The 25,045-nt window shown below is 36.0% G+C and overlaps 1 protein-coding gene across 4 annotated transcripts in view; it reads left to right on the plus strand.

The window, feature by feature from the left end:
• Positions 1–25,045, plus strand: part of DPP10 (dipeptidyl peptidase like 10) — a 458,987-nt gene that overhangs the window by 333,567 nt on the left and 100,375 nt on the right. For all 4 annotated transcript variants that reach the window (XM_051623886.1, XM_051623884.1, XM_051623883.1 and 1 more), the window contains exons 4-5: positions 5,366–5,460; positions 16,041–16,115. In XM_051623886.1, coding sequence (XP_051479846.1) covers positions 5,366–5,460; positions 16,041–16,115 — 170 coding nt within the window. The remainder of the gene's footprint in view (positions 1–5,365; positions 5,461–16,040; positions 16,116–25,045) is intronic.

Below are 25,045 nucleotides of genomic sequence, written 5' to 3' on the forward strand. Positions count from 1 at the left end.
AATGAATAGCCCTAACATTTTCCTCCCAGTATAGACAGAAATATAGGCAGAGATTTCTGCATTAAAGAGGTGGAATGGGGAAAGTGTGAGGAGGAATGGCAAAACCAGTCAAATCTTGTGCTTTAGTCCATTAACTGATTGTTCTTTGGGTTACATGACTGCTTCCCATTTCTGATTGTATCTTTGCTTTGTTCTTTGTATTTTCATTTATTTTTATTAATTGGCTTTGTAATGCTTTGCCCAGTTGTGTTCTAAAAGTGAAGGATACTTTTGTGACTTCTGATAGGAGATTAATTACGGCACAACTCTTAATTCAACTCCTTGTAATTGTTAGAGAGCTCTTTAAATGATGTAAGTTAACATCTTGCAGGAATATTCAACACATGGTAGGAAAAGAAATACCTTTTACTCTACCTAACAAGACCAGAGAAGGAGTAGCTCCAGCAAACTGTTGCTGCTATCTGCCATGGCTGCCAGGACCAAAGCTCTCATGTAGTTGCAATTTAAGGTACAATTGGTTGCAATTGTTAATAAATAGATAAGCTTGTAGGAAAAACCTTGGAAATTTCTGAATTAGAACAACTTCGTGTTATTGTGGCAGTACATAAAAGAGGAATGTGTATTTCAAAAACCTGGGTGTGATGGTTTAGTTTTACTGTGAGAGCTAAGATGGCAACAAACCTGGATTCCACAGCATGTCTGGGTAGAGCCCCTGTACAGTCACTAGGACTTTATTCAGCTACATTCTCTGTGATTACATGCACATTACATTACTATCCAGCTATATCTTGGTTGTCTTCATGAAGTAATTCAGCAGTAGACAGTCATGTTCTTCCAGCTGAGCTGGTCACAGACAGTACTACCTGTGGCTGATGGTCACTGTCTCTGCAGTAGTTCCTCACCTGCTTGACTTCAAACTCAAGAAGGCTTGGTTTAAATATTTCACTATTGTATTTTTTTTTCCCTCTATATCCACCCCCCAGTGGATTTGTTAATAATCAAGAGTTGTCTGCTTCCTCTGTCCCAGCTGCAGTGCTGGCATGGAGACAGCAGCAGTTGTAATAATGAGGCATGGTCCTAGGCAATTGCATGATAGGGAATAAATTGCGTTTTTTAAATGAATAGTGACTGTTGAGAAGAGCTGAAGATTTTTATAGGCTCATACACTGAAGTCATTAAGTCCACTGAAAATCAGCATGAGTTGAGCATGACTTAGTATGGTATCTGATTACATGATCAGGAAGATACATTGATCATGGATAGAGATATGAGTTTTCCAGGCCCATCCAGCATGCCTAGGTAGTTTATTCTGAAGTGGAAAAAAGCAGGAGGACAAGTTTTGTGCAAATGCCTGCGCTCCCAGTTTCTGCTACTTATCCCTTTCTCCACAAATAAACAACATGCAATAAACATAATTAAAAAAAAAACCAATCAGAACACAACATTATTTTGGATTAGGCTGATTAATCCAGCAATATAAGCATAACAGTTGATATCTGCTATCTTGAGCTCTAGCTTCATGATAATGTAACTCTGTGTAATAAATGAGAAATCCACCTTCTCTTAGTTTCTTAGCACTCCTTTTTACTCATTTTCCATTCTCACAGAGTGCATTCCAGGAACTGGACATTTTATAATAGTGTCAATCTCACCAATGGTGTAAGCAGAGGGAAGATCACCTTAGGACTTCTACTTGTGATCCAGTTATGCTGAAGAATTGCATAAACTTTTTTTTACTGTGATACTGCATTTATCTGTATAAGCCCATAAGCTTTTCTTTCCATCACTGCTCTTCAATTCCAGTCTCCCTTCTACAATAACGGCCAGTTAACTAGGTGAAACAAATCACTTGGTAGTAGTACCCTGTCTTCCTCTTTATTTTTCTTAGTGATACTGTATTTAATCCACCTAATGTGTTTTCCATTAATTCTGTATAATGTAAGCTTTGGAGCCATGTTGTCATAAAATAAATCAAATACCTCAAAGAAAATTCAGTATCTAGTTTCAGCACAGTTGCATTTGTCAAGGACAATGGTGCCCAACTTTGTTTAACAAGATCTATGTTCTGTGCAATGCTATCAGGTATTAATTATATTGCTAACCAGTATTTTGTAGGAAGAATCCTGGATTTATTGTGCCACTATTTTATTTGGGACTGATGTCAAGATAACTTATTTACATACCCTTGTTTTCTGTCTTTGTGTTTTAGCAGTATGGAATAAACTTACCAGTCATCTAATGCTTTGAAATCTCCAAAGTTTTCAGAAATCTGAGAACTATTACAAGTAGGAAATTTTCAATGAGTTGTTTTAAAGACTGTTTTTTGTACATCATCCAGGGCTGGTGACTTGAGAACATACTCATTATAGAGGCTTCTTCACATTCTCCTTTGCTCAGGACAGAAGGCTCTCTATTATAGTGATGGCCTTAGGTGGAGAATGTGGCTCTTCAGTGCTGCAATTTCTGTCCACCCAAGAGATTTTAATGTGGTACTAGTCTTTGTTTTAAATTAAATGAGAATTTCTTTGAAGTAGGAATTCTCCATCTCTGAGTGGCTTCGTGAAATGTCAGGAATCCCTCAACTTCTTTGTGGTGAAAACACCAAGATAATAAACAAAATAAATCAATCAGTTGTGTAATTGGACAACGTTAAGGACTATTTTTATTTTTATTTTTCTTCTATAGACTTTTTGGTCCTAGGAAACAAAAATTTCAGAACAAATCTATACTTATGGCTCTTATTTAATTTGAGCTATCCATGAAAAAGATCATAGTTATGTTGAATGACCATCAACTATCACGTTATTCAGCCTGACAAGTATTCATTGGAATGAGACTTCAATATAAATCAACATTATTACTTTTGAAGATTGCATTTATGCTCAACGCTTGCATGGTATTTTGATACAATCTTTTATCTGAGAATCTCCATGCATTTTGGAAGCATTTGTTTAATTTATGCACTTGAGGAGTTAACAACCAAATTCAATATACGTCAGCGAGAGGTGTAACTACTGGCCAGTAAAGTCTGCCTTTTGTAGAGGTCTGACTCTCAGTTTTCTGTTCTGATCATTTGCATAAATTTTCTTCTGACATGTTAACAAAGGCTTTAATATATGTCATTCAGGGTATTTCTTATTCCAAGTGCTGTTGCATACCATGTGGGTAGCTTGCAAGAAGAGCCCTAGGTCTGTATATTTTAGTCATGGTCCTGTTAGGAATTTTAAGTTCATTATTTGGATGAAATGTTACTGGTTGGATTAGTTAATGAGGCATGATGCTGTAAATCCTGTTGGCCAAGTGTATGTGGCATGTAGGAGGGGAGATAACTGAGGAGTTATGTTCTGGTACTGCTGTTTGGATTTGGGTGGCATCTTAATCTCACCTCTGAATGAAAAATGTATTGCTCAGAGCACTGTTCAGGTAGGGGGAATGAATGACTGTGGGTAGTTGTTGAGAGCTATTCAGTGTCTCTGGGTTATATGTGCCTTTACTCACCTTCAGGTTTTCTCATAATTGAGGTGAGCTCTCTGGCCAGAAAACTTGTTTGGTTTTTCTGTAATATTGCTTAGCACAGTAATACAGCATCCTTGGGGATTTTCAGTGATAGGGTACCTAAAATAATACATGCAAAAAACCCTAAAAGAAGTTGCAAAAACTTTAATGTCCTGTATTAGCCAGTAACCTGAAACCAAAATAACTTTCTATAAAGTGTTAGCTCTTTTTATTCAAAATTAATATTTAAAATATTTTTCTTACTAATAAGTTGTTATTAGCAATTTGACTTTCCTTCCTAAATACCAGCTCTGGTAATCCTGTCCTGAACTTCATCAATCCCACTAAACTTCCCAGCCACAATCCTAAAATAGCTCAAATGAAGCTTTTTTATGTTTACAGAACATACCAGAGGACATTGCCTAGTGCTGTGTATCTATAGTTTCTGTGGAGTTAATTAAAATAGAGCTACATTTTTCTGAATAAGAGAAGCATTTATGTAGCGTAACTTTTTTCTCCAGTCATATTTACTTCCACTTCATAAAATTCAGGGATCTGTAATGAATTTCTCAAGACATGACTGAGGATTAGTAACATTCTTTTGTGTTTCCTTTAGGCTTAATTTAGCTATTTCCTTATGCTTTCTACATTTTTATAATAAAATAGTTTCTGTTGATGAAATATAAATCTCTTAATTGGGTTTTAAATAACATGAAAGAATCAGCACTCACTCTATGCAGTCTCTTATTAGAAATAGTGGGAAATTTAGAATATTTTTAATTATTTTTAATCAAGACTTGCATTATTATTGTGGACTTTTTTTTGTAATTGTGCAGGTCCTGATACAAACAGATACAATTTTACAAGTATTGATAGAAAAAGATATGAAGCCTTTTTTCATAGGACCACAATTTTATAATTTCTTTTTTTTTAGTTCAGTTGTAGTTGATTCTTTTTCCTATGGAAACTTAGAAATCAAGTGTTTTGAATGTTCTACAAATTGAACTTATTTGGCTTTAACCCTCCTTTGCTAACATTCACAGTATCACAGAGTCATGGTATTGTTCTGTTTAGAAAAGACCCTTAAGATCATCGAGTCCAACCATAACAAAACTCTACTAACCATTAACGTAACTTTACCAAGTCAAGTGCTTAAACTGTGTCCCTCAGCACCACAGCTTATATGCCTTTTAAACTCCTGCAGGAATGGTGACTCAACCACCTCCCTGAGCAGCCTGTTCCAGTGTTTAATTACCCTTTCAGTGAAGAAGTTTCTTTTAGTAGCTAATCTAAACCTCCCCTGGTACAACTTGAGACCATTTCCTCTTGTCCTGTTGCTTGTTACTAGGGAGAAGAAGCTTATGTGACAATCTGGGATTCTGTGGCCCAGCACTAATCACACAGGACGTGGACTGTCTTAAGATGTAGTGTGTATCTTTGTCAATTCAGTTACCAGAGATACAGAATAGCACAGAAGTTTTGTAAGAATCACTTCTAAGTAAAAAGCTTTGGTGTATGACCATTTTCCTAATGAGTATGGTTGGACCTTAAAGTGTCAGAGTGACAGTGTCATCTAGGTGAGAGCCATTTTACTTTCAAGATGTCACTTCATTCACGGCAATATCATTTGATTTTTTTTTTTTGCCACAGAAATTGCTTCCATTTAAATTAAGTCATATTCTTGAATGAGGTGAACATGGTATAGGGCGTAAACTGGTATTTTTGAAGCTCATGAAGCAAATCAATGAAACTAGATATTATAAGTGCAGTTCTCTCAATCTTGTATATTGTAATAAAGATATTCTAATTACTTTAATGTGCTGGCTTGTATTAATGTGGTTGCTAACTATTAATGCCTTTGTTGTTTCAGATACATCAGTGGTGTATAAAAACAGGAATGGACATGTTGTTGAACTTAACGTAGAAACAAATACAACTACATTATTATTGGAAAACACTACTTTTGTAAGTAATATATATTTACTGATTTTTTAGTGGAAGTCTGCTAAAGATTTTCTCCTGCAAGAGGAGTGAGAGAGTATAATATTTAAAGGTTATAGAAATATGTTTATAACCTAGGCTAGAAAGTATAACCCATTCCTTTTTCAGTGCATGATTTCTAGCTGAAGTTACCTGTTTTTTTACTCAACCAATGTGTGAATAACCAAGATGTTGGCAGATAGGATGTCACCTGTGGTCATGCTTTGTTCAGGCCATCTGAAGGTTTCTGACTAGCAGTAATTGCTAAGAAATGCTTTAATGTTTTAGTCTGCATTTTCTTTTACTTCGCTTGGTGCTATTATTCTCAGTGATACCACTTATGTTCTACCCTGTAATTCTCGTTTATCAGGGTTTGCAGCATAAATGCATGGCTTGTCAATCTTTCCTCATAAGTACTCCATACAGACCACAGGCTGTTATTGTTAATCCCTGTATTTTTAATTTAGTAAAATCTTTTGCACCTGCAAACCCAAAAGGATGACTCATTTTCATTAGCAGTCTTCAGCAGAGGCTGATTTTATTCCTGGTCTGTTTCTGGCCTTTGCTGATACAGATTCCTCCCTTCAAAGCATAAAGCACTTGGTGACTTTTTCTTCTAACTCCTTGAAGTAGAAAGAGGAGAAAGAACCCTATGCTGACTTCTGAGGTCAATGTACAGATGAAGGAGAGGGGTAAAGAATTGTATTTTAATGACATGTGTGTGCAGCTCCCTTTCTGTAAACTGCATGCTTCCATATGCTGGGATGTGCCTCAGGGTACTTCTTAGCCCAAAACAGGCTGGCAGACAGAATTAAAAGTGGGTGAAAAGGTGAATTTCTTTGAAGTACAAACTACAAAGTATTGCAGAAGCATTTTCCCTCTTATCTGCCTATGTGTGTATGAGCACTTGGCTGGCTAAATAGAGGATTAATTGTGTCAGGCCTGTGTATTGCTTTCAGTGTGTAACTTGAACACAAGCAGCTTCTTGGACATCCCTGGCTATAAGACTTGACTGTAATAATGAGACTTGAGTTTCCTCACAGATGAATTCATACACTTTTGGCTGCAGGTATTTGGCTCATACGATGTCAAGTGTAATGCCAGCATGACAAGCTATTCAGGCCATTGTGGTAAACCAGTCCTGCCAAGTAATTATGGATCATTATGGACAGGCTGCTTCACCTCTTTTCACAAAGTTGCTTTTCTCCAGGCTTTTTATGGAACTGATTTATCCTTAAATCGTGCAGAGTGAGAGCACTCTAGATGCTGGATATCTACTCTTAATTAAAATGTGGCAAGCTGATCCAAAATAGGTAATATTGAAGCAACCATTTAACAATTATGTATGGAACAGAGACAAATAAATAACATAAGTGTGTTTTTTCCCACAAACCTTATCTCTGTACACAATCAAAAGCTAGGAGTGTTAGAGGTAAATGAAGTGAATTCTGGCAATGATTATTTATACGGAAGTAGAATAAAATGCTGAGAATAGAGCAGAAGACTCAGTAAGTTTGTTGATGTACATTTGGCAGGGAGCAATAGGAAATGTTGCTGTGCTGAGTTGTGTGTTGACAGCGTGGCCAGTGATCCTAACAGGAGATCATAACATTAGAGAGGCAGACTGTATGGCTGAAATCCAAAGCTGTCCTGTTCTTCTAAGCTCCCTTGTCCCCACATTCACACTGTTAAATGTACTCTTCCAAAGTTAGACACCTGGATCGTTAATCAAACATTTTCCTCACTCAGTGTCACATCTGCTTACTCACTGGTGCATAATTAGAGTGATGCTGGTTTAATGACTCTGCAGAGCTGTCTTCTATGAATAAAAAGTGCAGCACAGATCCAACATAGACAGTAGCAATGTAAGTTCCCTCATTTTTCCCTATCAAAGGGCTTTAGTCATGGAAGAGTCACCTTTCAAGCGAGTTATAAGTCTGCTTTCAATCTGTGTTCCCTCTCCTGTTTGCCTCTCTGCTCAAGCAGCTGCAGAAGTGACAGATTTTTCTTAGTAATGTTGATAATTGTCCACTGAAAATTGAACTGCCATGATAAACTCATTGCACAGAGGCAAGGGGCTAGTAATAGATCTTTGTCACTACTGATTGGGTTGTATCTGAACCAGCAGCACAAAAGAGATTTTCTTTTTTCCTCATTACTAATCCCCTGAAGCAGTCTTCCACTGTCTACAGATCGCTGGCTCTTCTTTTGCATCTTAGAGACTGCTGGTTTTGTGCAAGGTACATTTCTTTTATCCTTCTACATGTTGCTTATTTTCTAAAACTCAAACAGCTCTACTGAAGAGCTGCTTTGCTCGCTATGCATATTAATCAGCAAAAAAATGGACTGCATGTTTTTGGTTTTTTTTTCAATCTGTATGTTTTATGTATATATTTTTAAAAGATATCTACAAAAAAAACCTTTAAAAAATACCTTTAGAAATAGACATGCACCTGGAAAGAAGCAGCCTAGTGTTTTGTTCTTCTGAGATGCCCGTTTCTTTTTCCATAATGAACTATCTACCCGAAGGTCCTGAATTAAATTTAGGTTTTTTCCCAGTTTCATAGTTTTATTCAGAAGTGGAAGAAATTACTGTGCTTCATTTGTCCTTTATTATGTGGAATCCTTTTCTATAATAAATTTATTAGTAAGACAATCTGGCTTTTATAAAATTAAGCTATCAGCAAAACAAAATTATGGATAGCAAAGACACTGACAGAAGTGAAAAGGGTAGCTTATAAACCACAAAGGATATCTAGTAGCATCTCGGGAGTTCATAGTTTAAAGACATTTCCTAACACATATTTGTTCTCTGAGTGCATTTGTGTAGTGCAGCCTGTTCAAACAATCTAATAAACAGTTAATATTCGGAGCCAGCGGCATATAAATGTTAACAACTGGAGGCTGGGCAAGTCTTCTAGTAAATGGAGCCAAAAACTGCCCTAGACATTAATCACTGTGTGGCATCTTGATGTTTGTGATACTGACTCGATATGTGATTACAATATGTTCTCTATCATGTCTGAGGTGCCTATCACCATGATCCCAAATGACATACCTCCCAGTTTTTCAGCATATAGCAGTACTTTATTATACATTATAGTTCCAAAGTAAGTAACCTTATGCCACATTTATCTAAGTAATTTCCATGTTTACCAAGCATTTTATTTATAAATTTTGCTGTCAGCTATTACATAAAGTCACTATGAGCAGGTTACTGGTTTACACACAGCCCAGCCAGCAGATCTGGCTAAGCTAGAGAGAAGACCATGGAGGGCCACGTGGTTTCTTTTGCTCAGGGGAAGTTGTCTCTCTGGTCCCCTGTCATGCTTCTACTTCAGCCTCTCTAGTCTGTTTTACAATTCTGAAATCCAAAACAAAATGAAAAAGGAGACACAGAGATGAGAGACTGTGTTCTATTGTAGTACTTTCCAAATGTCTTGAATCATCTGAAAGAAGCCTTTAGGAATTTTGCCTTCATTTCTCCCTTTTAAAAAAAGCTGCAATAATTACAGAAGTGGCAAGACTGTTACATGTTAGCCCTCAGTTCCACTGTTCCTGCATGCAGAATTATTTGGATACCATGCATACAACTTAACAACACTTAGTCCAGGGTCCTGGGTCAGAAAGTTCTCCAGCATGACTCCTTAAGCATTTTAAGTGTAGATAATGGAATATATTTTGAACCATCAAATATGAGACTATTGATTTGTTTGCAGTTCCTGATGATAAAAGTATAGCTGTTTTCAGCTTGGAAACTGTAGAATAGGGTCTTGTGTTTACAACAGCTTCCCCCCAGCTTTCTGCTTGGGACTCCTCTTAAACTCAGCAATTACTGACTTGGTCTCCCCCTTGATTTCAGGGCCTTTCCACAACTCTTTTCCAGCTCAAGGAGAAACTGCATCCTCTGCATAGCAAACAAATCTTCCTGAGTTGCAGCCAGGAGCTTGCCAGGAGTATACCCTAGAGTGTGGTATATTTTTGTATTACTGGGAACCATCTTTTACACAAGGATGGAGAAGGATTACTTCTTGCTGTCTACTAATTAAGGGATGGCGTCAGAAGGTTGAGCAGAGCAGGAGTAGTCTTGGCTCATGAATCATGATTAGGCTGTGGCAGCCCAGCAGTGAAAACCCTGTGGAGGCCTTGCAGCCAAAAGCAGAGAATGAGAATTTTAGTCCGAGCAGAGCATTTGGCAGGGACTGTGTTGTGCTGTTTTACAGAGCTTTGGTCATAAACAGCTCTTCTTGTTGACAGTTCTCTTATTTTTTGATACATTTTTTTGTTTTGTGTTCCCCACCACCATACCCCCTTCCTCTTTTTGACAGGAAACTCAGTGTTGCATCGTGATGCAATTATAATTCCTTTGTTGATTGATGCAGATTTAATTACAAGAGTATTTTACATGCTTATATTTAAGAGCCTTGCACAAGTGATAAATGAAAGGGTGAATAATGGTAAATACATTAAACAGCATTATATAACCACCACATACATATTAGTAATTGTTGCAACACTGTCATTTTAATGACTCACACATGTTGTAAATAGGTGGTTATGAAGATGGTAACATTATCGCTGCTCTCCCATGCTTCTCTAAATGTTAAATAACCCTCTCAGCAAAACCTTTTCAGTAGAGGGGTTTTTATGAGTTAGCATTTATTGTTGCAGTGCACCACTGTGCATAGAGATGGGAAAGCCTGACAGATGGAAGAGTTTGCAGACACTGTGCTTTGGTGGCAGCCATTGGATTTTTTCCAAGAGAAGGAGGTTTCAACATACAAAATGCAGGGGACAGTATTCCAAATTGTCAGTTTAGGGTAACTCAGTGTGAGTTATTAATTTCTTAATATTAAAAATAGTTAAGGATCATGTCTATCAAACATGGGGAATGGGAGGGAGAAAATTCTTCGATTTAGTGGTTAGAGGTTATTTTCTACTAGGGAGGCAATGGTGCAGGGCTCCTGTCAGATGCAGAGGTCTGTTATGTCTTTTTTATGTCCTACAATCACCTCCTCATGTGTGTGAAAGTATCTTGGGACAACACAAGGAGTTTCAGGTGGGTTTGGGGAATTTGGTTTATGTGTTTGAGAACTACCTGTCCACGATGACACCCATCCCTACGGTAGAGTTCAGTTTAGGGAATTTTTTAAGGCACATTCATCTTTTATGCTGGATAGGAAACGTGAGTGTTAGCAGTTAGAACACATAGCATTGCAGCATTTTTGGACCTTGTGTCAGGCAACACACGAAATAGGTCATTAAGCAATGCAACCTTGGAAACCCAGGTTTTTAAACATTCTAATTATTGTGCATTTTCCTAATTACAACCTGACTCTCTTATCAGAGATCTCCTGTTTTTACTGCTACAAGGCTTGCCTTCTGCTAGTCTCCATTCTCAGGTGCTCTCTCATCTAACCTCCCTGTGGTCCATCTTCTTTTAGTCATAGCAGTGGTAATAGAAGGAAAATCCCATTGTTCCCTTGATTGCTGGTACCACCTGAGGAAACCATTACATGCCAAATACCTTCTCATTTTGCAGCTAGTGTAATTCTGTCCCATCTGATTCCTCTCATGCATTGCCATTTGGTCAATGCCTGTCTGTTAAGTTGAGCTGAATACCTATGAATGCTAATTAACTCCTATACAACAGTGTTCAGTTACACCATTAAGTTAAAATTCTGATACAGATGTAGATAAGTGATATAAAGAGATGTATAAATTGCTGAGTAGTAGTATTGCCATCAAGCTTTAAAGTAACAATCCAGAGATCTTGAAGTATTTTATCCTGGATGAGTAGCAAAAAACTGTAAAGCCTAGAAGTGTGATAAGTGAGCATTAATCAATAATTGGAGAAGGATGAATAATAGGATTGTGGAAAATGTGAATTTCTGGGAAGAACAGAAGTACAAGAAACTGAAGCAGAAGGAGGGGTAAAAATAAATGGAAAAAACTAAACAACAACAAATAAATAAACTTGACAGAAGTGGAAATTTCCTTTTAATTGGTTTTAACTGTGATGTATTATTTCACTTAAAAATATCCAGCTGAAACTGTGAAAAAAGACTACTATGAAGTGTTTGACAGTTGATAAGTATATATTCTTACAGCTCTGGGCCAGACTGTATTATAGGTAACTGCCATCTATCTCTGGCATTTTTTTCAAAAACTATGAAAAAGACATTGTTTTAAATATTACAGCAGTTAAAATCCACCAAAATAGTTAAAATAACTTTTTTATAGTAGGTGAAAGGATAGAACAAAGATGAACTGAATAGCCATCAATAACTTGGAACCTGGTTTGAAGAGAAAAGAAGAAATAAAATGTGCTGATACTGAGAGGCCCTTGGCCTAAACCCAGCCTAAATCTCTTAAACACAGTTGTAACAGGCATTTCTGTTACCAGGAAAACACATAAGATGCAAACTAAAAAAAAAAAATAATATGCAAAATGTTGACATTGGAAATAAATACTAATTATGTAGTTAATAAAAAAAAAAAAATTGGTTCCATTTTAGTAATCTGTATGGAAAGGTGGAAGAAAAGCCAGTTGTGTATGGGGGTGGGATAGTTGTCCCTTATATTTATTTGTTGCAGAATAGCTTTTTCTTTTTCTTTCACTCTTACTGTCTCAAGCTGTTGTCATCTTCTTTCCATTCAGTACTATGTTTAGCAAGACTTATTGGAATGTGCATAAGAAAAGGAAACTGTAAATCTGAAGAGCAAAAGACTGTTTAAATGCAGTGTGTCCTTTTGCCTCCAGTTGGCTTTTACCCTTGCCATCTCTGGTGACAGTGAGACTAGCAGTCACTGCTTGTCCATGGAATTGTCATATCATGCATCACTGTCAGAAGAAATAAAACTCCTGCCATATGAGCCATTTCAAAGAAACCTAGAAATATAATGTTTAATTTGGTTAGACCTAATTATACAGTCATTGGGGGTTTTGGGTGGGTGAGGAATGCAAGATCAGATATAAGATCTATTCTTTTATGTTTGAAGAAATGAAATTAAGTCAAATTCAGCAATATGGGAAAAACAGATGACAGATTTGTGAATTAAGAAGGGAAGACAGTGTACAGGTGTTTAAATTATAGTTTTGCTTGGAATTAGGCAGCATTGTAAAATTTTACTAATTTAAGGATTCCAGCAATTTATCTCGTCAAAGTTTTTTCTTGTTGCATATGGCTGATGGGTTTTGCAGGGATTTTAAATCTTGATGTGCTTAGGTAAAACTGAGAAATATTAGGGACACATTTTTTTCCTTCTTTTCTGCCTTCCCTTTGTGTGTTTTGGAAAGTGGATAAGGATGTTTATGGAACACACAGTCAGCATCACGTTGAATTACTCCTGGTGTCCTAACTAGCTGATACTGTGCAGCGATGTGGAAGGAAACTAGACCTGCTTCTGCATCCAGGGACTGTGCCTAATTAGCCAGCTGTATTTCTCCCTGTTTCAGAGCTTATTTGTCCAGAGCTACATTTCTTAGAGATCAAGCACAGATAAACCGTAGAGGCCTAGTCATAAGGGGCAGCATTTAGGTCTGTTTTCCTGAACAAAGGCTCAACAGCTCCTGACAAAGCAAGAGGCTTGAAAAGTTGCAGACACACAAACATGATAGCGGAACAAGTGTCCTCCAGATTTTTGATAACAAGACCCGAAGTTTTTTTAATTCCCAGTGTTTTCAATATGGTATTTTTTCAACACTTTGAAACTCAAAAATACGTTCTCCTGAGAAAAGAACAAACCCTTGGAGTCAGAATCTTTACAAACTTCTTTTTAATGAATAAATATATGTGATCGCTGTAGTGAGTGTCCCAGTAGACAATCTCCCAAGGCCTTGATTGACATAAATCTCACCTCCTACAGCAGGGACTGAAAATGTCTTTTAAGCGCATCACCAGCTGATGTTACGTCATGGAGTAGGCCTCTGTTGGTTGATGAAATAACTTTGTACATGTTTATGGGGAAAACCCAAAACCTGTCTTTGGTTTTAATGCACTCACAGATTGTGAGTTTACTTGCTGTGTTAGACAGGAGGAATAAGTCAGGTGATTTTTTTGTTGTTGTTTAATAGAAGGCTTATTCTACACATACAAGTGTTCAGTTTCTGAATTTATTGCAACAATTGTGCTTGCTTAAACCAAAAAAAACCAAAACAGATCTCTAAGGAAATTTAAATTACTGCCACTCTAAGTCACTTAATTCTCCCTGAAATTCTGTTAGAATTAAACATATTTCCTTAAGGGCTTGACTGTAAATCCAACTTAAAAAAATAGGCTAATTACATTTTTATGGTAATTGGAAAAAAAAACAGCATTGCTATCAGCTTCAGCAATGAACACATGATTTCTACTGGTCTACTTTTTAGTTTCTTGTTTCTTAACTGAAACATTAAAAATTATGAAGCAGCTTTATGCTCTTTTTAACAAGAATAATGCCATTCTACCAACAGAAAGCAAACTATTTTGCCAAAACCATTACCTACAACCAAGTGATTGTAGCTTTTTGGCATCGCTTGTACATCATGTGTCTGAGGCATTTCTGGAGGCAGACAGATTTGCAGGTGGGTGAACAAGGTCATCTTCCATAGGATTCAAATTATTTTAAATCCCAAATCCCCAAGACACTATACTTGGATATAAAATATGTGAGTAGCTCTTGCTGGTGTTGCCTTGAACTGCCAATAGTTTGCAGCTGAGTTACTCAGGCGTTTGCACTAAGAACATGATTACTTTTGTTGTGTCATAATCAGTGACTGAAGATTCTTGCTAAATGCATGAAATGGGAAGCACCACAGTCCTTGAGAAGGAATTTGGAACGTTGCCTGGGTTATGTATTGCTGAAGGCTGAGGCAGTGGGGCAATAATTAATAAACTGCTACAAAGCAGAGAAATTTCATATGTAAAAATGTTTTTAAGGCTGTGCCAAGAAAATGGAATATTATTAATAGATTAACATAGTCTCTGCTTAAAGATAGCTAACTCATAAAAGTTAGTTTAAGCACAGTACAAATCTATTCTGAATGCTTTTTACATACAAAAAGATGCATCAAAGGTTCTCTTCTCTTCTCTTCTCTTCTCTTCTCTTCTCTTCTCTTCTCTTCTCTTCTCTTCTCTTCTCTTCTCTTCTCTTCTCTTCTCTTCTCTTCTCTTCTCTTCTCTTCTCTTCTCTTCTCTTCTCTTCTCTTCTCTTCTCTTCTCTTCTCTTCTCTTCTCTTCTCTTCTCTTCTCTTCTCTTCTCTTCTCTTCTCTTCTCTTCTCTTCTCTTCTCTTCTCTTCTCTTCTCTTCTCTTCTCTTCTCTTCTCTTCTCTTCTCTTCTCTTCTCTTCTCTTCTCTTCTCTTCTCTTCTCTTCTCTTCTCTTCTCTTCTCTTCTCTTCTCTTCTCTTCTCTTCTCTTCTCTTCTCTTCTCTTCTCTTCTCTTCTCTTCTCTTCTCTGACAGCAGGTTTCTCCTCTGACTTTTGACACTCACACTCTTGCACCAAACTAATAAATAGTTTATCTTCCAAACTATTTTTTCCTCTTGATTTCTTTGGATAGCTTGATTCTAGTTATATCACATAGGAACCTGTGTTTAATTGGTGTATCAAAACATAACATCTTCTCACTTTATTGGAAGACTAGCTTTTCTTTACCTTTTAAACCCCTGTTGAATTAATTAGTTCAGCAGTGGGATTAGGCTAAAGGGAACAGGATGCTTAAAAAGCAAAGTAAGGGAAAGCCTTCCTTTGAATAGTGGATAGATCTTGTTCTGCCTTAATGTTCATGTATTTCCTTTCATCTTATTCCTTTGCAGTTGTTATTTTTTTCTGTCCTACTTTTTCCTATTCTTACCTGTATTTTTCTCTTCTTCACCCTTTTCATTCTGCAAATAGATGTCTTGAGATTTATTTAGAATTTTTTCCTTCAGTGCACTTTATCACACATTCTTATCTTCCTCATACATTAGATGCATTATTTCTTTCTGACAGTAACATTTCCCCTTGATTAAATTACAGCCCTGAATTCAGTTAGGTCTTGCATAGATGTAAAGCAATATTAGTTTTGTTAAACTACCTTATGTTTCACTTTACTCTCTACTAAGAATTTTCTTTCTTATAAGAAAGAGTTTTTCTTTAGTGCAAGCTGTCTTGCAAAGAATTTATGTATGTGGCTTTAAAAGAAAAGGAGTAGAGAGGTAGGGCACACCTGTGTGCTCTCTAAGCCTAACCTAAGGATGATTCTCCCCTATAATCATTCCTGAGGTACACACCAACCAAGGGTCTTCCTTCATCCTTTGTACATGAATGGTTATAGTTGTTATTCTTCAGCTTAGTGCTTGCAATTATGATAAAAAACTCATCAGCTTCTTAATTGGTATTTGGTGTTGAAGCCAGGTTCATCTGTTGCCATTGTACTAATATGGACAAATTTGACTAAGAATTATGTGAGTCCTTCTTTGGTGTGGGTGTTGTGAACCAGACCTCTCTTAAGAGTGGTCTCTATAGTTGTTAACTATAAGGAAATTTGAATAAAAGTGATCCTTCTTATTGTGAACTCACTTTTATTGTTAATTCATTTTAGGTAACATTCAAAGCATCAAGATACTCAGTTTCACCAGACTTAAGATTTGTTCTTCTTGCATATGATGTGAAACAGGTAAGCCAACTATTCATAATCAAAAAGCATTTAAATTAAACCTCTTAAACCTTGTTATGTATATTTCATCTGTGATTCCACATCATAGAACATGATTTTCTCTTCCCAAAGCCTTCTGATGAAATGATGGTGTATTTGATGAAAAATATGTACTTAAATGTGTACAGAAACACTGCCAGGTTCTCAGTTGAGGTAAATTGTCGTGGCTCCTTTGAAATGTCATGTTGGTTTATGTAGTAGAGGTTTTGTAACCCTTAAACTGCTCTGTTACTGTCTTTTGATATTCCTTTCTGTTTGAACAGCTGTAGATGTCATTTCTGGACTATGCTAAAAAAAAATAAATCTAGGCTGGCTCATGTCATGCAAGCTTTATTCTTGGCCTCAGTAGTCTGAAACTTGATAGTCTGAAAGTCTCTTGGACTATATAATGCAGTGTTTTCTTTGATTCTCATAGTGTGTAGAGATTTTGTAGGCTATTACATTGTCAAAGAGAGTTTCAGAAAGTAATACCATCTAGGGCTTTCTAAAATAAATCATGGAACACACACAAAAAATAGAAAATGGTTCTTTCATTTTCCTCTGTGCATATTGGTGCTTGTATAAAAGGTACTATTAAAATATGAAGTGTTTTTCAGTACACAATAGTTTTGGATTGATTCAGTGGTTACTCAGCAATTTTGGGTTGTCTTTTATTTTAACAGCAAAATTTACAAATACCTGTTCATCCTTGTGACCTTAATTTCAGAAGTCAGTGTTCAGGAATGAGAAAATAGTACTATTCTTTATCACCTTATACTACAGCATAGTAGTTTACTTCTTGTTTTGTGTTGGTAACTGATGATACAAAAGCTGTGTTGTGGATTGAGATATTTAAAACCATAAAATACTCATTTCCAGGACAGTATACAAACCTTTCTGGCCTCATAGTGACATTGCTCTATTTATCTGTATACCTGCAGCTATAATAATCATATCTGCAAACTGGAAAATGTGCTGAGAGCTGATCTGAAATATTGTAATATTTTGTAAAATGATTCCATTTACTTGGGACTAGATCCAAGCAGAATGTTCTAGTGGAACATCCACATGTTCTAGTGGAACATCCACATGTTCTAGTGGATTCTGTATCAAGCTCTTTTTATGATATGCATGTATCAGTAAAACAGGCAGGAGCTTCTCTTGTTCAGGTCACTCTTTTTGTTGTGAAAGGTTCCAGTTTGAAAAAGATTTGTTCCTTGCTGTTCCCCTTCTGGATTGCTTATTATTGTTTGAAAGGGCTTAATATCACTTACACTGACTTTATTTCTTCATTTGCTCTGTTGAAATGTGTGGGTTTGGGATTCTCTTGGCAATTGCCTATATAGAAAAATAGGAAAACCTGAAAATATCCCTCACGTTATTGCATCTACATGTAGTAACACCAGGGATTAATCCTTTCCCCATAGTAAAGATGGCCCCTTTTCATGCAAATTGCTCTCAGTACATACTGAATATGACACTTAACTGAAGAACTCTCTGTTTCATGCTTGGGTTTGTTGCAAAAAAGAAACTTTGTCTTCCTTTTACAGTCCAGTTGCTGGTAGTTAGTTAAAGGGATGAGATTGGCACCGCTTACATTTGCATGAAGCAGTTTCCTTTTCTCAAGAATATTGACGAGAAGTCATTAAAATGTGAAATGAACGGGGTTTGGCAAGCAGTTTGTAATGGTAGTTCTGGATTGCTTTGGATGAGTCTTGTTGTGATGCTTACTCTCACATGCTCCAGCTGGACTCATGGCTTTCAAACCAGAAAGATAACTGGGATGGTGGCATCCTCTAGAAGTAGTAGTGACAGTGCTAAAATTGGTTAATAGCTGGATGTTGTCAGCCTGATCCCCAGTTCCTGTAAATAATAATAATTCCATTGAAGTCTGTTACGTCCTGAGAAGAATCTGTTCCTTAGGATGGAAAGGAAAATGGCCAAAAGGAGTGTAAGCCAATTATTTCAGAAGTTACAAGAAACGTTACTGTGGTTATGTGGTAAAAAACCTTTTTTTCCTTCAAATGTTCTGATTTTTGTGTTTGTTAGGCTGATGAGGCACTTCTGTTTCCTCCAAATCTGTTGTGGAAAACTATGCAATGTCTTGGAAAACCTCTTTATTTCTGTATAAGTAATGCTTCCTAATAACATGAAAGGTTAAGCTGGTGTTCATTCTTCTTGGGCTTTCTCTTTTCTTTTTTTTTTTTTTTTCATTCAGAGCCAGACTTACTGGGTGTGAATGAGAGGAAATCCACCTATCTGCTTTTCTCCTTCCCCCAGCTGTTTGCTATAAATTATAAAATCTATTGCCTGTAAAATTAATATTAAACTGCATATTTTAAGTGGAGTTTTTCAAATGAGTTTCAGTAGAATCAGGCTAGATTCAGTCTCTGATTTGAGTGTAACGTTTTACAAAACTGAAGATTTGGTTCTTGTCATGTGTTACATCACACGCTTGAGTCTTCAATACCCAGTACAAGGAACTGCAAAGAACTTGTTGTAAAGGATGTAGTTGATTTTGCCATCTGCTGTAAATTGCCACAGACCCCTGGACCTTACTGCCTGTGTTTGCCACTTAATTTCCCTTTGCTAAGGTTCAGATGTATAATTGCACTGTATTTTAATGGGATTTCTGCTTTGGTGGACTCGCAAGGATTTGGCTTTTTAAAATTATAATGTTTGTTTACATACATTAATCTGTGATCTTTGTAACATACAGTAATACAGCTGGAACAGATTTATTAATCAGCAGCTTTATAAATAAGCTAGTGTGTTTCAGCTGAGCAGATTGGAGAAAAATAGAGACAAATGTTTCTTTAAAACATTTTTCATGGAATTGTAATTAGAAACAAGGTTATTTTGATATTTGGGTTAAAAATAAATGTTGAGTTAAATTAAACAGTTGAATATTTATTTTACTACTGTCAGCATTTTCTTTAATCTATTTTCTGCTTGGAACTGCAAACTTTAATTAAAGTTGTTTCAGCACAATTAAGAATGTCCTTTATGCATAACAGGACATAAATCTGCATGAAAATAAGCCATCTCTGAATACAAAAGTAATAATTGAATGAATCTTTTAAATCATGCTTAGTAGAAGGAACAAAACCATTTCATTTGGCATATCAGATGTTTTGTTGTAGTTCTGTAAACTTCATATGGAAGAAAACTCCTTTGCTAAGGAATTCAGAGTATTGTAAATTGATTCCTGGATATCATATTCCTTCCATCTGTATCATAGGTCACAGAACTTAAGCCACTGTTACTGGCATAAGCACTGTGGCTGTCTGGCTTTTTTAACAGGTTGTGGCAATTTTAGAAGTATTTTCTGTGTGTTCTTTGCTGCAATACTCCATAGTTCTCCATGCTTCTGAAATGCTTTCATCAGTTCACGAAGTTTTCAAAACTTGCATGGTTCCACTGTGTGTAGTTCAGACTTTCTTTCTGTCACTCACCATAATTTGGTCAGCATCACTGTCTGAGAAAGTCTCATTTTTCAAAGCAATAGATCAGTAAGTAGGAACTAATTTGAAAAAATGAGCACATACGTTCTTGCTGAAGGTCCTGCCATCCTGATTCTTCTGGGACAGGGTGAACACGGCAGCAGGGAAACCATTGTATCTATTGTATGCAGAGAGGGGCCAGTTTTGCAGTGCTATGCCTTTTTGATTTTGATTTTCCTTTGAAGATTGTCAAGGTGTGAGCAAAGAATGTGATACTATGAGAGGCAAAGCATCTAAGCCAGTTGAGATCTCCAGAGGAAAGGTTATTTCACTATTGCTTTAATAAGGACTGTATTAAAATGACAATTTTTTTCTTACTATGCTCATGGTGTTATTCACAACTACCAAAGCCTGATTTATCTTTTTTGCTAGAAATGGCAATCACAACACTCTGTATTTGCATTAATGGTAAAGAATGGGGCACTAAATTCATAATTTGCAGTGCAGTGAGTGCTGAGAACCTAAGAAACTGGGGAACTTTGGTGTCCCTCAGCACGTTATGCCTTTGGAATTGAGTCTGGAGTCCATTGGAAATGAAAATAAGATTTATTCTGGATATTAGTGGGTTTTTTTCGCAGACATCCTAGGCGTGTTTTCCCTGTTCTCTTGCTATAATACAATATGCCAGAAGAGCAAGTGAAGTAGTAAATGAGATCAGTTCCTCTTTTTTTTTGTAAGTCCCCTTTCTGCCTGATTTGATTGAATAATCTGTTCCTTTTGATTTTTTTCCCCACGCACTGTCCTTTCCTTTTCCTAGCTTTCAAATCCCTTTCATATACCAACTTTCAGGAACTTTTCCCATGTCATTCTCTTAACAGTTACTAATGTATCATTTTCTGCTTTCAGTGCAAGATGGATGATATACAGTTTTTTTCTTGCTCTTGCTTCAGAAATGTGCTTAAAAGACACCTGAAAGTTCAGCTCTAGTTTAGAAGCATAAGCATGTATAGACTCTCTAAAAAAGGAAATGTTTTCCTGAATTAGGCCTTCATACTGTAATCTTTTTTTAGCTAGAGAATTTTTAATAAAACAACATATTTAGCCTAAAGCTCTGTGAAGATAGCTTATAATAATTCCTGTGGTAAAGCCAGGATGAAGAATATTCCTCTTCAGAAGGGTGGGAGAAAAATAGTTTTAGAGCTAAACACCACTCATTCAGCAGGAACGAGAAACATTTCAAAAGTCTTTCTGAGTATCTGCAGTTTAATGTGTTGAAGTAACGACATGAGTTCAACACAGTGTCTGAAGCAAGGAAACCCCAAGGAAAGAAGTTACTTATCTGCTGTGTGCTGATGCCAGTCATCACTTCACTGCTGTGACATTATTTTTAGAAGATAATGATAGGGAGTACTGACCACAGGCTACAGCAAATAGAGGGCAAACAGCAGCAAGTGACACACTCATCAAGTTTTAGAGATCACCTCTGATAGGGAAAATGAGTGCACTGGGGAGTTCTTCAGGAGTTCACAGATTAGAAGAATCCATCAGGTGAAAAAATTCAATGAAGTCTTAAATTACCGTTACCTCTTCTGCATTGGGAGATTATCTTTCTACCAATTAGGTGGAAATTGAATGTTGAATTGTCAGTAATGTTGGTCAGTGAAATTAATTATTGGATTTTTTCTGAAAAAGTATAAAATGATTACCTTGCATTATGTCTAATTTTTAATCGAGACACTGGTGCTAAGGTGTGCAGGTGTTCCAGCAAGATAGTTTATACAATGCTTATGAAAACCTGTCTTTGAAGAGAATTATCTGGAGTACCAGCTAGTGGTTGGAAATCTACACAACAAAGATAAAATTATATCAGTCTTCTAACACATGGAAACAATATTTTCTCAGCAAGATTATTCCATACAAAAGAGTAACAAAAGGCTTCTTAAACCAGTAGTGATCTGGACAACAGTATTTTATGTAGCACTGACTATAAAAAGTACAGATCTGATACAAAATTCATACTATCAACTTTTTCCTCTTTTTCATTTGTATTTCTTTAGGAACTCTGGGAGATCTTTCATCTTTCACTTGTTCATTTTGAGATAAGTCCAGAAGCAAATTATGCATGTGCATACTTCTGAATTTAGGAGATAGTTAATAGAAGTCTGATCCAGATATGATTTTCCCATTCATCTTAATCTCTTGTGAAGAACATGAAAGACCAATTTTTATCACCTTTTGAACAGTGAAAAAAAAACAAGAAGGGAATTCTGAGTGAGATCCACCCTCAAAATTTTATGTTCTCTCTTGCAAATATTTTTGTGATATATGTTATTCCTCTCTTAGATATTAGGAGATTAGGTGTTGAAAGTGTTAGATACTGACCAGATCAGGGATGTGGGCTGCTCAAAGTTTTGCCATTTAAAGGCAATATTTTACTTTGAGTAGAAGTTTTAGCTGGATAGATCAGAATTTATTAACATAATATCTAGGTTGTAGGGGATCTTGGCATATTACTCATCAGTTATCTATATTTTACTTCATGTTATGTATCTCCACAGTTATGCAAGGCATTTTAAAGTTATAAAAAGGGAAGGTCTTTGCCTGAACAGATGATGAACTTTGTCGGAAAAAAAAAAAAAAAAAAAGTAGACCACCCTCTGCTTTTCTTAGCAAACCATATTAGACAAGGTGCTGCTGCTTATCAAATAACTTACAGGGTCACTCTCATTTATACTTAAAGGATTGCTTTTCAACCTCAAGATTTATAAGTGAACTAACTAAATAAATAAACAATTCTAACATAGGTACAAGATGACTCTTTGCTACTCATTCAGAATTGAAAATCAGATTCATGTTTCAACTTCTTGTTCAAAGACAGTACTGAAAAAAAATGATTGTGTACTGCTATTGTTCAGTAAAAATGGATTCTAGGGCATTTAGGTTTTCAAAGAAAATGTTTATTGACCAAAAAATTATTTCTTTTCAATAATACTGTCATTCTTATCACGTATGAATGCTGTTATTTTGGGAAAACTTAGGTAGTGTCCAACTGAGTTTCCAAGAGCCAGCTGTTTAGAAACTCAGTCTTAACATAACTGTGATATTCACATGGTTGTAATCTGACATCCCACGATAATCCAGGGGGATTGGGATCCCTGTATGTTAATGCTATCTGAATAGGCAATAATACACTGTTTAGGTCAGCAGCTCCTTTAATATATGAACAATTTATTTTGTACAGCATAAGTTCTAGCTTCTGCTGTGAAAGTGCCAAGCCTATCATCATACCCTCCGTTTCTCTTCTGTGCATTGGTAATATGCAGAAATGTCCCAGAAACGTCCATTGCAAAGGAAGGATTTGTCCATCACAGCCCATAGACAAAAATCCACTGTGTTTAGAAGCTGAGGGTTTTTTTAGGTTTCATTACTTATTGTATGCACTAATGATGGTACCAGAAATAGTGAGGAGATGAAAGCTAGATTTGCAGTTATTTTGTAAAGTGTGTATTTGTTTTAGAGGATGAGGAACTAGTGACATTTTTATCAAATACCTGTGAGAATGAATCTTTCTCAGGAATGCTGAATGGAAAATTAAGGTGTTTTTTTAAAAAAAATAGTAATAATATAAAAGCACAGTCTGCATAAGTAACAGGACAAGGACTGTTAGGAGTCTGAATTGGAGACTGTATTAGAAGCTTTCAGAGACTGAAACAGACTGAAAGGCTGAACAGAGCTATAATTTGAATTAAGATCTGCCAGAGTTCACCACAAGCAACTAGAGTCAACCTGATACACTTCTCTGTTTTTAAAAATTCTTTTTTCAGGTTCCCAAGAAATAATAATTCCCTTTCTTGCTACCAAAAGAATATATACTAAAAGAGTATTTTATACATCTCTCAGTTTTGACAGGTTTTACCCTGAGCTTGAATCATTGTTAGTTCAACTGCTACACTTATTGATTTCTCAAATACAGAAGCTGGCTCGAGTCCTCAAATACAGAAAATAAATGACTTCAGATGAGCAGAATCACTTCATGGATCTGACTGACCCATTATGTTAAAACATTTTATTGAAAATGCCATGTATGTGTTTTATAATGTAGGCAGCAGCATGTTCCATGACTCCTTTCAGATCTAACTTAAAGACATAGTCTTTCTATATCCACTGAATGTAAACAAGATGCAATTACTTAAAGAATAGCCCTCTTAAAACAATGCCTGAACTCCAGTTCATGTGTTCAATGCATTTAGAAAATCCATTTTAAACAATGGGCTTTTTTGCTTTTATTTAACTTTTCATAATATCCTGTATTTGAAATTCAATAATAATGTGTCTTACTGAGAAACGTGATATGCATTATACCTTTCTCATTAAACTTTTAAATAAGATGCCATTAGTATTGATGAATGTAATCCCAAATGGTCTCTTAATCTTAAAATACTCATTGATCTCACATTCAGAATTTTAGTCTTGCAGCCAAACTAGTACATGTTCTTGGTGGTCATCAATTTTATACCAGAAGGAATTAATATCTTTATTTGAGTGCAGTATTATGAATTAGATTTACGAACTAGGGATTGCTTAGTGAGTTTCTGCTTTTTTTTTTCCTGAATTAAACATTTGCTAAAAAAAATCTTTTCAGATACATTTGATCTATGAAATAGAATGCTTCAGCACAATCTAGAAGCCCAGATATTTTATCTTTTGGAATGTTTTGTCTTTGACTGTTAAAAACATTTTTTTAAAATATAAATTAAGAGGCAGAGTTATTCCACATATTGATTGATGTGTTAGCGTGTGGTTGAAGTCACATTCATAGCAGAGATACTAGGTGGGTTTTTTTTTATACCTTTAAAAAAGCTAAACCAAATCTCTGTGTAGAGGAACCATGCTGTTTTCCACATTTAAAATGTATATAAACATGTCTTTAAATACACATTTATACATAAATGTGTATACATACTTAAATATATGTTAAAATATTTATTTGAAAATAACCTAGAATTTAGCCATATGTACAAAGTAGAAATATATACAAAACAAAAAAGTTAATTCTTCTCTGATTTTGTCAGTGTTGTCATACATCTTTTGATGTATGGGATGACTAGGGATCATTCCCAAATTCTTGCTGTGTTTTCTGTGCATGCTAGAGAAGTGACAAAGGAAAAAAAAGGACGGGTGAAGTATCTCAGCTTCTTTTTCCAGTTCTCTGGCATTTGTTTTCTTGTCTTTTCTCTACCTTTTTTAGTGTTTGTGAGACTTCTGACTTTCTGCCTCTTAATCCCACCCCCTCCTAGCTATGATTATGCACTCTCTTATTCCCTTAATTTTCCTTTTCTTTCTGTCTTTCCATGGAACAAAAAATTCCCTTTTCAAATGTATTTCTTGATCAGAAAAAATCCTCACTTACTCTTTTTCTGTCTAGTTTATTGTTTAACCTCTTCTCACAATTATTGACATCTACTTTCC

The sequence above is a fragment of the Apus apus genome, chromosome 6 (genome assembly GCF_020740795.1).
Source record: "Apus apus isolate bApuApu2 chromosome 6, bApuApu2.pri.cur, whole genome shotgun sequence".
Taxonomy (NCBI): Eukaryota; Metazoa; Chordata; class Aves; order Apodiformes; family Apodidae; genus Apus; species Apus apus.